Source organism: Melanerpes formicivorus, unplaced genomic scaffold, assembly GCF_026170545.1.
Source record: "Melanerpes formicivorus ecotype bairdi unplaced genomic scaffold, bMelFor1.0.p_v2 SCAF_45, whole genome shotgun sequence".
Classification (NCBI taxonomy): Eukaryota; Metazoa; Chordata; class Aves; order Piciformes; family Picidae; genus Melanerpes; species Melanerpes formicivorus.
The window spans coordinates 2,337,588-2,348,551 of NW_027142397.1; the positions used below are offsets into that span (position 1 = coordinate 2,337,588).

General features: G+C 59.6%; 1 protein-coding gene and 1 long non-coding RNA gene across 2 annotated transcripts; one reads left to right on the forward strand and one right to left on the reverse strand.

Annotated features, from left to right (window-relative positions):
* Nucleotides 1-1,197: 1,197 nt before the first annotated feature.
* Nucleotides 1,198-5,040, reverse strand: LOC137451465 (uncharacterized). The gene is made up of 3 exons (XR_010989842.1): nucleotides 4,825-5,040; nucleotides 1,583-2,432; nucleotides 1,198-1,381 (listed from the first exon to the last, which is right to left on the reverse strand). It is a non-coding gene; the product is annotated as an uncharacterized lncRNA (long non-coding RNA).
* Nucleotides 5,041-5,189: 149 nt separating this feature from the next.
* Nucleotides 5,190-10,873, forward strand: YARS1 (tyrosyl-tRNA synthetase 1). The gene is made up of 14 exons (XM_068159223.1): nucleotides 5,190-5,273; nucleotides 5,383-5,447; nucleotides 5,672-5,818; nucleotides 5,910-6,085; nucleotides 6,329-6,458; nucleotides 7,257-7,337; nucleotides 7,654-7,746; nucleotides 7,943-8,078; nucleotides 8,279-8,364; nucleotides 8,837-8,963; nucleotides 9,283-9,380; nucleotides 9,508-9,701; nucleotides 9,805-9,946; nucleotides 10,153-10,873. Exons 1-14 carry the CDS (start codon nucleotides 5,258-5,260, stop codon nucleotides 10,261-10,263), a joined length of 1,602 nt encoding a protein of 533 aa, XP_068015324.1. The 5' UTR covers nucleotides 5,190-5,257; the 3' UTR covers nucleotides 10,264-10,873.
* Nucleotides 10,874-10,964: the final 91 nt, after the last annotated feature.

Here is a 10,964-nt window from a genome sequence, read left to right on the forward strand (position 1 = left end):
CTCCCAACACAAGCCAGAGCTCAGGGATCACAGGGGTTGGAAGGGACCTCCAGAGATCATCCAGCCCTACCCCCTGCCAGAGCAGGAGCACCCAGGGCAGGGCACACAGGAACACATCCAGGTGGCTTTGGAGGCTCTCCAGAGGAGACTCCACAGCCTCTCTGGGCAGCCTGCCCCAGGGCTCAGCACCCTCACAGGGACAAAGCTTTCCCTTCTGTCCCCTCCTCTGCTCCAGCTTGCCCCCAGTGCCCCTGGTGCTGTGCTTGGCCATCCCTGAGCAGAGCCTGGCTCCAGCCCTGCACATCTTTAGCCCCAGCAATGAGGGCAGCCCTCAGGCTCCTCTGCTCCCAGCCCCAGCTCTCAGCCTGGCCTCACAGGGAGATGTTCCACTGCCTGCAGCAGCTCTGTGCCTCTGGGCTGGACTCTTTCAAGCAGTTCTCTGATTGTCTTCTAGGTGTTAATTCCCTTTTTCCTTCCCTTTCTAGTTAAGTGACACAGTTGTACAGCAGATTGGGAAGGAAGAACAAAGCAGTGGGAAGAAGCCTGGCCAAGGTATTCCTGTGCCACAGGAAGAGGAAGAAAGAACCTTCCTAGGCAAAGAAGCTCTGAGGAGGAGGAAGAAGGAGTTCTTCCTCTTGTCCTATCACTCATTTCAACCCCCACCTGGCTGAAACTTCCTTTCAGGGAGCTGTAGAGAGCCAGAGGGTCTCCCCTCAGCTTCCTTTGCTCCAGACTGAACACCCCCAGCCCCCTCAGCTGCTCCTGACCAGCCCTGCTCTCCATCCCCCTCCACCTCCTGAAGGCCAAGGTCAAAGCTGCAGATCCTTCTCCTTACTCAAAGCCACACTGGGAGCGGCCAGGCAGGCACAGAACATCTGACTGCAGCAGGTCTGCAGCAGCCACAGGGATGAACCAACCCAGGGACAACTCCTGGAGCACGGGAGAGCAGAAGGCAACCGGCACCGATCGCTGCCAGGAGCTGCTCGGCTGCTGCCATCTGCTGGAAACCTCTCCAGAGAGACAGCCACCAGAGCAGGGCAAACCTCTCCTCTCCTGCCCTGCTGAACACCTCCCAGGGCTGCCTCACAACCTCCTTTCCCACTCGGCCCAGCCCTGTACTCTTCCCCCTCTCACAGGCTGAAGTCTTGAAGTATTTCCCCCCCCAAACACCTCCTTCGGTGCAGCTCAAGAAAGAAACCAACCCAGCAGCACACAACCAACCCAACTGCTTCAGGAGTTTATTTAGAGTTCAAAGGCATCCCAGAGGCTCCTGAGAAGCCTCCTTTTGTCCTCCTGCCGTGGTACAGGGATAACTTGGCTCAGGTTTCTTGCCACTGCTTGGCTCTCCCTGCTTCATCTGGGCTGGAGCTGTGGCACTCAGCTGGAAAGATAAGGAAGAAGGAGGTTAAGACCTGAGAGAAAAGGATTCCCTTGAACCTAGCTTCTGCAGTTCTACAAACCCCACACCTCCCCCCAGCTGGAAAGCCCTTCCCTGGCAGTGTGAGAACACCACAGTGCTGGGCACCTGGACACCACTGCAAGGGCAAGTCAAAAGGGATGGAGCTCAAACCAGTTTAGTTACAGGAACTGGAGATGTCCTTCACTCTAAAGCTGCCTGGAGGCTGCTTCCCCCTCAGCATCCTGTGGAGTGGTCAAGTTCCTCGGGAAACTGCTCCTGGCTGCTTTGGTTTCTGGCCTCAGCTGGGGTGGGACACCTTGGCCATGCTGGTGCTGAGCTCTGCTCAGCTGCACTCTGGCTGTGGGGAGAAGAGGATCTGGATCTTCCCCACAGGATCATCAGAGATGTTGGACACATCCCTGCTGCTTAAGGGAGTCTCTGCCAGGAAATCCACACCCAGGCTCTGCTGCCCAGCAGACATCAGCCCCCTCTGAGGGCTCTTGGGGCAGGCAGCTCCTCACAGCCTGATCATCAGCCAGGCAACCATTTGTGAGGGCTTCTGGAGCTCCTCCTTCAGCTCCCTCCAAACAATTGCCCCCCAGAGGCTGATCCAGAGAGTCAGCACCAATGGGGCTAAGGCTCAGCAGCTCCTGAATGTCAAGGTCAAAGGAGGGACTTGTGCTGACTGCAGATGGTTCTCATCCCAATTAGCAGCACCTCGACTGCAAAGCCCTTCAGAACTGCCTGGGGAGGACCCTGGGCCCCTGCCCCTTGGTTTCTCAGGGATCTCTGAGGCTGCACTTGCAGTGCTGCTGGTGAGTGATGCCCCAGAGGAGCTGCTCTCATCCTTGTCAGTCTCTCCATTAACATTTTGGCTCAGAGTCCTTTATCTACTTAGGTTCCATGCACCCACCTGCCAAGATTTCCTGGATCTCTTCCTCAGTGCCACTGAGAGCAGAATTCCTTCCTTCAGTGCCTGACAGCTCCAACAAGCAGTCACCCATCCCAGCCTCATCAAGACAGCTCATTATGTCTAGAGAAATGACAAGCTCATCATCCCTGGAGGCAGGAGAGCCGGCAGCAAGGTCCCCACGGGCAGGAGCAGCCAGGTCAGGGCATCCTGGGTGGGTCTGGAGTGCTACAGTGATGACTCAACACAAAGGCTCTCTGAGGGGCCTGCAGGGCCTGAACCTGCTCTGAACCCCAGCACCAGACAGCAGCACTCACACATCACATCCTTTGCAACCTCACCCTGAGAGCACACAGCACACTCCAGGGATGAAATGAAGCCTCACAGCCCCTCTCCCAGCATCTCACCCCCACCACCTCCAGCCCCCAAAGACACCAAACAAATCAAAAAGCCTTCTTTATTTTTCTCTTTTCAGGGTGAGGAAAAACTGAGCAAGGGAAGAGCAGCTCTGCCAGGGAGCTGGGAGGGCATTCAGCTGCAGATCAGTCACTGCCACACTCCCACAGCACACACATCGTGGTGAAAGAGCAGAAGGGAAGGAACCTGCCCCTAAACCTCATCAGCCCAAAAGCAGTCCCCAAGCTGCTCTTCCTCTCAGGGAGGACTCACAGACACGTGAACCGTTGGAAGCTTGGCAGCCCTGCCTTTGACCCTCACCCAGCAGGAGAGTTTGGCTTAAGGAGAGCTATTTCCTGCCCTCTCTGACCGACAGGGTGAGAGGAATACCTTTTGTCCTGCTGCTTTCAAACACAAGGAGGTGGGGGGTGGAGGTGGTTTCACCCACTCCAGGAATAAACCCCAGGCAGTTCTGCTGCTTCCTTTTGTCCTTCTGGCCAAACAATGACAAACACAACAATAAACCCCAGCACTTCCAGGCCAGTCCTCTGACCACAGCGAGGGGAAACAAAACAAACCAACCACCTCAAGAATGACCTCCCCAGGTACAAAGCCTGCACAAGAAGTTAAGGAGCCAGGGGCAGTCCTCAGGAGGTGACATTCTGCCTGGAGTTCGGCCGTTCAGGCAGTGCCTAAGGGGTTCAAGGAGAAACAAAAGGCAAATTGAACCCAATTAAACATGGATTCAATCCCCCAGAGGGGAGCAGCCTAATAAACTGACTCCTAACCAGTGAGGGCTGGAACAGGAACCAACCACTTTCGAGCCTGTTTGCTGGAACCAGCTTACAAAGAGTACATCTGGAGATGTTCTCATGCTCAGCTTGCAGGCAAGGAAATGGTTTTACTGCCATGGTAATGATAGGACTGAGGGGGGTGGAGCAAAACTAGACATGGGGAGATTCAGACTGGATGGGAGGAAGAAGTTCTTCCCCACCAGGGTGGTGAGAGCCTGGCACAGGCTGCCCAGGGAGGTGGTGAAAGCCTCATCCCTGGAGGTGTTTGCAGCCAGGCTGGAGGTGGCTGTAAGCAACCTGCTGTGGTGTTAGGTGTCCCTGCCCATGGCAGGGGGGTTTGAACTGGCTGAGCCTTGAGCTCCCTTCCAACCCTGACAATTCTGTGACCTTCCCAACTTACCTAACTGCAGCCTGTGCTGGGTCCTCTCAGCCTTACATCAACTGATTCTGGAGGCAGAGCTCAAATGACTGTGTGATGGGTGATGCATGGGCCCAGGCAGAGCCTCCTGCCAAACCTCCAGGCATGGGGAGGTGGTGGAAGCCTAATCCCTGGAGGTTTTTAAGGCCAGGCTGGATGTGGCTCTGGGCAACCTGATCTAGTGTGAGGGGAGGTGGAACTAGATGAACCTTGAGGTCCTTTCTAACCCTAACAATTCTATCATTCCTCACTGGAGTGTGGAATTCAGGGGCTCTTCAAAGATTTGCACCAGGGTAACACTCCCTAACAGCTTAAATGGCTCCTAAAGTGATGCTGCCTGCTGCTGCCTGCTCACCCTGTCCCTTGTGCCAGCACTGGTGAGACCAAACTGGAGCCAGCTCAGCCCTGACTGCAAAGGCAGCAGCAGCAGCGCCAGGGTGGGCAGTCAGAGGCTCTTCAGCAGCTGCAGAGACTCTCTGTGGCTTTCTAGCACAGCTTCAGTGACTAGGGGAATCAGAAGAGAAAGCCACCAAGAGAGAGCTGTCAAGAGGGCCGGACCAGACGATCTTTAAAGGTCCCTTCCCAGCCAAGCCATTCCCTGATCCCCTGGAGGCTCAGCGGCCACTTTGCCTTCCCTGCTGCCAGACACAGCTCTCACAGGCCTTCAGCGCTCTGGGATGTGCTCCCTGAAGACAAAGGGGCACGTACTAGAGAAAAGAGTGGGAAGCCGGCGGGTGGCAGTCCCCAGCACCACGAGAGAGCTGCGGAAAGGCAAACTCGGGAGCTGCGGCTGCTGCGCCCCGGCACTCACAGCACCAAGAGCAGCGCTCCACCTCCGCAGCTCCCAGCCTTCACCCTCTCACTCACACCTGCCACAGGGCTGCTGCTCCCTCAGCACTCCCTTTACCTGCCCCGTCCCTCCGGAGCTCCCAAACGGAGCCCGGCAGCGCCGCGCGGCGCCGAGACCGCCCCGGGGGAGGAGTCCTTCCAGTCCCCGGCTCTTCCTCCCGGGCAGGCCCAAGGTCCGAGCGTCCTCCCCGAGCATTGCACCGGGGAGAGGAGCAAATAATCACCCAAACCGCCTCGATAAGACACCAGACCTGCCCGGGTCCGGCCCGGGCCCCGCAGCGGCTGCACTGCACTGCACTGCACTGCACTGCGCCGCGCTCGCCCGCGGCCATCCCAAAGCCGCGAGCCGCTCAGCCCCGCCCAGCCCAGCCCAAGGCTGCAAATGATTGGCGGAGCGCGGCCCCGCCCCCTCCCTGCGACAGCTCGGCGCTCGGGCGGCGGAAGTGACGGCCAGGCGCGGCCAGCCGAGCGCCGAGCGCCCAGCGGAGCTGATGCAACCCGGCGGAGGTCGGTGGGGCTGGGCCGGGGGGAACCGGAGCGCCCCAGGAGCGGGCGGGGCCTCGGGGGCCTCCCGCGGGGCTGGTGTCTCCGGTAAACGCTGTCTCGTTCCCTTTAGCCGCCGCCATGGAGCCTGCGCCCGGCCCGCAGGAGAAGTATCACCTCATCACTCGGAACCTGCAGGTACTGGGGCGGGGGCACCGGGGCCGAGGCAGGCCCGAGGTGGGGGGGATCGAGGTCAGGGCGAGCCCTGGGCGTAGCGGAGTGGGCCCGCGTCTGCCTCTGCACCCAGCGGGAGCCCGGGGACGCGCTGCATGCGGGGCGGGCCCCACGTCCTCCCCGAGCCATGCCGGCGCGTTCCCGGGGAGACCCAGCCGAGCCAGGTGTGTGTCTTGTCGCCTGCACAGGAGGTGCTGGGGGAGGATAAGCTCATGGCCATCCTGAAGGAGCGGGAGCTGAAGATCTACTGGGGAACCGCCACCACCGGCAAGCCACACGTGGCCTACTTCGTGCCCATGTCCAAGATCGCAGACTTCCTGAAGGCAGGGTGCGAGGTACGGGGCCGGGCTGGGAGCCTTGTCAGCACGCTGATGAATGGGCACCTGGAGCTCCCTTGACTCCTGGCTCTGTGCCCCTCTGTCCCAGGTGACAATACTCTTTGCTGACCTCCACGCTTACCTGGACAACATGAAGGCTCCCTGGGAGCTGCTGGAGCTGCGCACCTGCTACTACGAGAACGTGATCAAAGCCATGCTGGAGAGCATTGGGGTGCCCCTGGAAAAGCTCAAGTTTGTCCGGGGCACTGACTACCAGCTCAGCAAGTGAGTCCTGAGGCACTTGGGCCTCTCAGGGAGGAGAAGGCCTGACCTGGGGCTCTGCTCTTCCTGAGCTTCTCCCATCCCTGAGCCTGCTCCCCGGCGCCGTCATTCGGGGGTGAAAGCCAAGGTGCCTCTGAGCTTTGGCTCCTCTGAGCTTTGGCTCCTCTTGAAGTGGCCAGAGCTGGTGTGAAGCACCTCTGGAAGATGTGCTCTTCCCAGTGCTGAGAGTGCTGTCCCTCCCCTCAGGGAGTACACGCTGGACGTGTACCGCCTCTCCTCCTTGATGACGCAGCACGACGCCAAGAAGGCAGGAGCGGAGGTGGTGAAGCAGGTGGAGCATCCCTTGCTGAGTGGTTTGCTCTACCCAGGCCTGCAGGTATGTCATGCTGAGGCAGAGCCCCCTGGCCAGGGAGCTGCTGGATGAAGGCAGCACCACAGGGACGTGGGAGAGTGAATGGCAGGCTCAGAGAATTGGTTGGGCTGGAAGAGATCTTTAAGATCATCAAGGCCAACCCTCAGCCCAGCACTGCCCTGTCTGCTCTAAACCAGGTCCCTCAGCACCACATCTGCATGGCTTTGAAAGCCCTCCAGGGGTGGGGATGCCAACACTGGCCTGGGCAGCCTGTTCCAGGGCTTGGCAACCCCTTCCTAATAAACCTAAGCCTCCCCTGGGGCAACTTGAGGCCATTTCCTCTCTTTCCATCTCTTGTTCCCTGGGAGCAGAGCCCAACTGCCACCTGGCCCCAGACCTCTTTGAGTTGTAGAGAGCCAAAAGGTCTCCCCTCAGCCTTCTTTTCTCCAGTCTAAACAACCCCAGCTGCTCCTCACCAGCCCTGTTCTCCACACCCTTCCCCAGCTTCATTGCCCTTCTCTGGACCCTCTCCAGCCCTTCAATGTCTTTCTTGGAGTGAGGGCCTCAAAACTAAGCCCAGTGTCTGAGGTGTGGCCTCACCAGTGCCAAGGTTGTTCCACTCCACCCCAATATTGCCCCTGGCAGCAGCACAAAGCATAGCACCAGCACAGAGCTGCTTCCCCAGCCAGCTGCACAGCAGGAAAGCCAGAGGGCTCCCATCCTTCCCAAGGGTGGGAGTGCCCCAGCAGAGGGGAAGCTTGAAGCACAGCTGGAGTGTGGAGTCTTGGGCCCAGTCTCAGGGCTGTGGGTATCTCTCTGCAGGCCCTGGATGAGGAGTACCTCAAGGTTGATGCACAGTTTGGAGGAGTTGATCAGAGGAAGATTTTCACCTTTGCAGAGAAGGTGAGGAATGAGGAATCTGGGAGGCCTCTGTGGTGCTGCTGTGGCTCAGGGCTCAAGCACTTCATAATCCATTGGGAGAAGCAGCTGGCACCACCACAGGGCCTGCTGCTGCTGCTGCTCTCCATGCCTGTGGGGCTCTGCCACACATCCCTGGCTGGGGCTGCCAGGGCTTTGTGAGCCTGTGACAGCTTTCTGGGTGCTGTTGTTCTGGGTCCCCAAGCTATCTGGAGCTAGGAGCAGACAGGGAGTGTGAGTTAAAGCTCCTCTTTAGAAGGAGATTGTCCCCAACTTGCCTCTTTGCTTTTCTTCCCCCCAGTACCTTCCTTCCCTAGGCTATGCCAAGCGAATCCATTTGATGAACCCAATGGTTCCTGGGCTGACAGGCAGCAAGATGAGCTCCTCAGAAGAGGTTGGTGCCTGAGTGCTGGCTGTGGGCAGGGGTTCTGCAGGAGGGTTGATGGATGGAGGCAGAGAGGCTGCACCCCAGGAGGTGACCTCTCTCTCCACCCACACTTGGGCCTGAGGAGAAGCTGCAGCACCTCCTGCTGTGAGTTCCTTGAGCAAGAGGCTGGGCTGAAGGGGCTACAGAGAGCCTCCTCCTGCAGGACTCCAAGATTGACCTTCTGGACCGCAAGGAGGATGTGAAGAAGAAGCTGAGGAAGGCTTTCTGTGAGCCAGGGAATGTGGAGAACAATGGAGTCCTCTCCTTCATCAAGCATGTCCTCTTTCCCCTCAAGTCAGGTGAGGCTCTCGCCATGCTCAGCTGCTGGCTCTGGGGTCTGCTGGAGGGGACAGGAGCGTGCTGCCCCTGAGTGTCCTCTGCCCAGCCCCTGCTGCAGGCCCTCTCAGCTGCTGGGCTGTGTGGGGTGGGTGCCCTGCCTGGCTGAGCAAGGTGTGAGTCACTGCTTGGGTTCATCTGAGCCTTGGAATCTGTGTCCCAGAGTTCGTGGTGCTGCGAGAAGAGAAATGGGGAGGAAACAAAACCTACACAGATTATGAGGGCCTGGAGAAGGACTTTGCTGAGCAGGTGAGCACTGGGGTGGGCTGAACCCTCTCCCTGTCCCTTCTGGAAGCTCCCTGGGAGGGCTGTGAGCAGCAGTGGGAGATGGGAATGCACACCAGGAGGAGGTGCGGGGCACAGTGTGGCCCAGTAGCTGTAGGGTGGCTGCAGGCTGCTCCCAGCCGGGAGAGCCTGGAGGTGAGAGGAGGGGAGGTGAAGGTTGTGGGGGGCACCTGCTGTGGGAAGGAGCCACATCAGCCACATCCTGGCACAGAGCAGCAGTTTGTTTTCAGCTGTTCCCATTTAAGGCTGCAGCCTTAGGGTGTCCAGGGGAAGGGCTTTGCTTTCCAAGGGGGAATCAGGCCAAGGGTTGGGATTTACCTCTCCACTTTCCTTGGTCTCCACTTCCTACCTCTGTGGCCTCAGGGCAGTGACTCAAATTCTGCTGCTTCCCCTGCCTGGGAGGAAACCACACAGGAACCTGTCTGTCATGATACAGGTTGTGCATCCTGGAGACCTGAAGAACTCCGTGGAAGTGGCCCTGAACAAACTGCTTGACCCCATCAGAGAGAAGTTCAACAGCCCAGAACTGAAGAAGCTGAGCCAGGCAGCCTATCCCAAAGCCAGTAAGGAGGTGCTGGGAGCTCAGGGAAGTGGGGTCCTGGCCATGCAGGCTGGGTGGGAGAAAATCCCTCCAGAGAATGAGGCTAGGGAGAAGTTCTGATGCTTCAGTCTCAGGAGCAGTCCTGGAGAGTGCTAGGAAGGGGGAGGAGAGGCCAGTGGGGGAGGGCTCTGCCTACCCTGGCGAGGACAGACACCACTACAGTTCTCTGATGCACAGTGTGCCCCAGAGCCAGCATCTGGGGGGTCACTGAGTGCTGCCCAGGGCCTGGCCAGCTCCCTGGCATTGTGCTGGGTGGCACAGCTGTTGCCTTTGCACTGCAGAGCCTGCAGAGAAGCACACCAAGAACTCGGAGCCGGAGAACACAGTGGTGCCGTCCCAGCTGGACATGCGAGTGGGCAAAGTGATCAGCGTGGAGAAGGTACAGGGACAGCAGGGAGAGGGCAGCCACCCTCCCACCCTGCCATGGGCACCTGCTGGGGGCTGCCTCTCTCTTCTGTGCCAGCCCAGTCCCCTTTCTCTGCTCCTCACCTGGCTTTGCCTGGCAGCACCCAGACGCCGACAGCCTGTACGTGGAGCAGATCGATGTGGGGGAGCCGGAGCCCCGCACGGTGGTCAGTGGCCTGGTGCAGTTTGTCCCCAAGGAGCAGCTGCAGGACAGGCTGGTGGTGCTGCTCTGCAACATGAAGCCCAAGGCCATGAGGGGGGTGGAGTCGAAGGGCATGGTGCTGTGTGCCTCCAGGTGAGGGAGGGGAGCCTTGGGGTACCCCCTCCTCCTGCCTCAGAGCCCAGTGGTGCTGAGGGGCAGTGGGACCCGCTTTGGGGTGACTCTGCCTCCTCCACAGCCTGGGGGAGCCTCGGCAAGTGGAGCTCCTGGACCCCCCCGCGGGGTGCTGCGCTGGGGAGCGAGTCTACGTGGAGGGCTATGAGGATGGGGACCCTGAGGATGAGCTCAAGCCCAAGAAGAAGGTCTTTGAGAAGCTGCAGGTGAGGGGCTGTGCCACAGCAGTGCTTAGGGACGTCTGGAAGCCACTGTCCCCACCTCTGGGTGACCCCAGATGAGCTGTTAGCCCCTGGGTGCCTGCATTTGCTGCTGGGAGCAAGGCTGTGGAGGAGAGCAAGCTCCCCACTGGCTGAGCAGGGTGTTGATGGCAGCCCAGGTCTGACCTTGCCCCCCCTGCTCTGCTCCCCAGGCTGACTTCCGTGTCTCTGAGGACTGTGTGGCCCAGTGGAAGCAGAGGAACTTCCTGACCAAGCTGGGGACAGTCTCCTGTAAAAGCCTGAAGGGTGGCAGCATCGGCTAATGCCACCAGAGCCTCTGCTCGTGCCTCCTGCCTGGCCCTCTCCACTGCCTCAGCCCTCCCTGGGCTCTGCCATCTCCTCCCTGGCACCCTGAGCTGGGGGGGCTCAGTCCTTGGGGGGCTCTGGGACTCAATTTGCAGCTCTGCCCCCTCAGGAGCTGGCTCTGACACTCCTCCGGGCCTGCTCAGCCAGCGCCTGTGCCTCAGCCGTGGGCCAGCTCTGGGGACTGGCGGTGGCACCGTACCCAAGGCACCTGTGTGACTTCTGCCCCTGGGCTCAGGCTCTGTGCTGGGGCCTCCAGCTCCCAGCTGTGCCAGGGACTGGCTGCCCTGCCTGCTGGTCCTGACTGGGATGCCATATGCTGTGGGGAGGGCAGGAAGGGAAGGCTGCTTGCTCAAACCTGTGTTGCTGCTAACAGAGCTGGGGACAGCCAGGCAGACCCTGCCCCCTGCTCGGCCCAGTGCCACTGCTGGTGCTGCTCTTTGCCCAGGAGCCCACAGGCAGCCATGGTGGGCCTGCCCTTGAGCCCATGGGAGGCACAGGCCTTGAACACTGACTCGGGAACCCCTCTCTGTCTGTTGTAAACCCCAATAAAACATGGAGCTGGCTGCAGCCACAGCTGTCTGTCTGTCTGTCTGTCCTGGGGCTGGTGGCTGAGCTGGGCAGCCAGCCCTGCTTCTGTGTTCTAGTGCTGCCCAAGCCC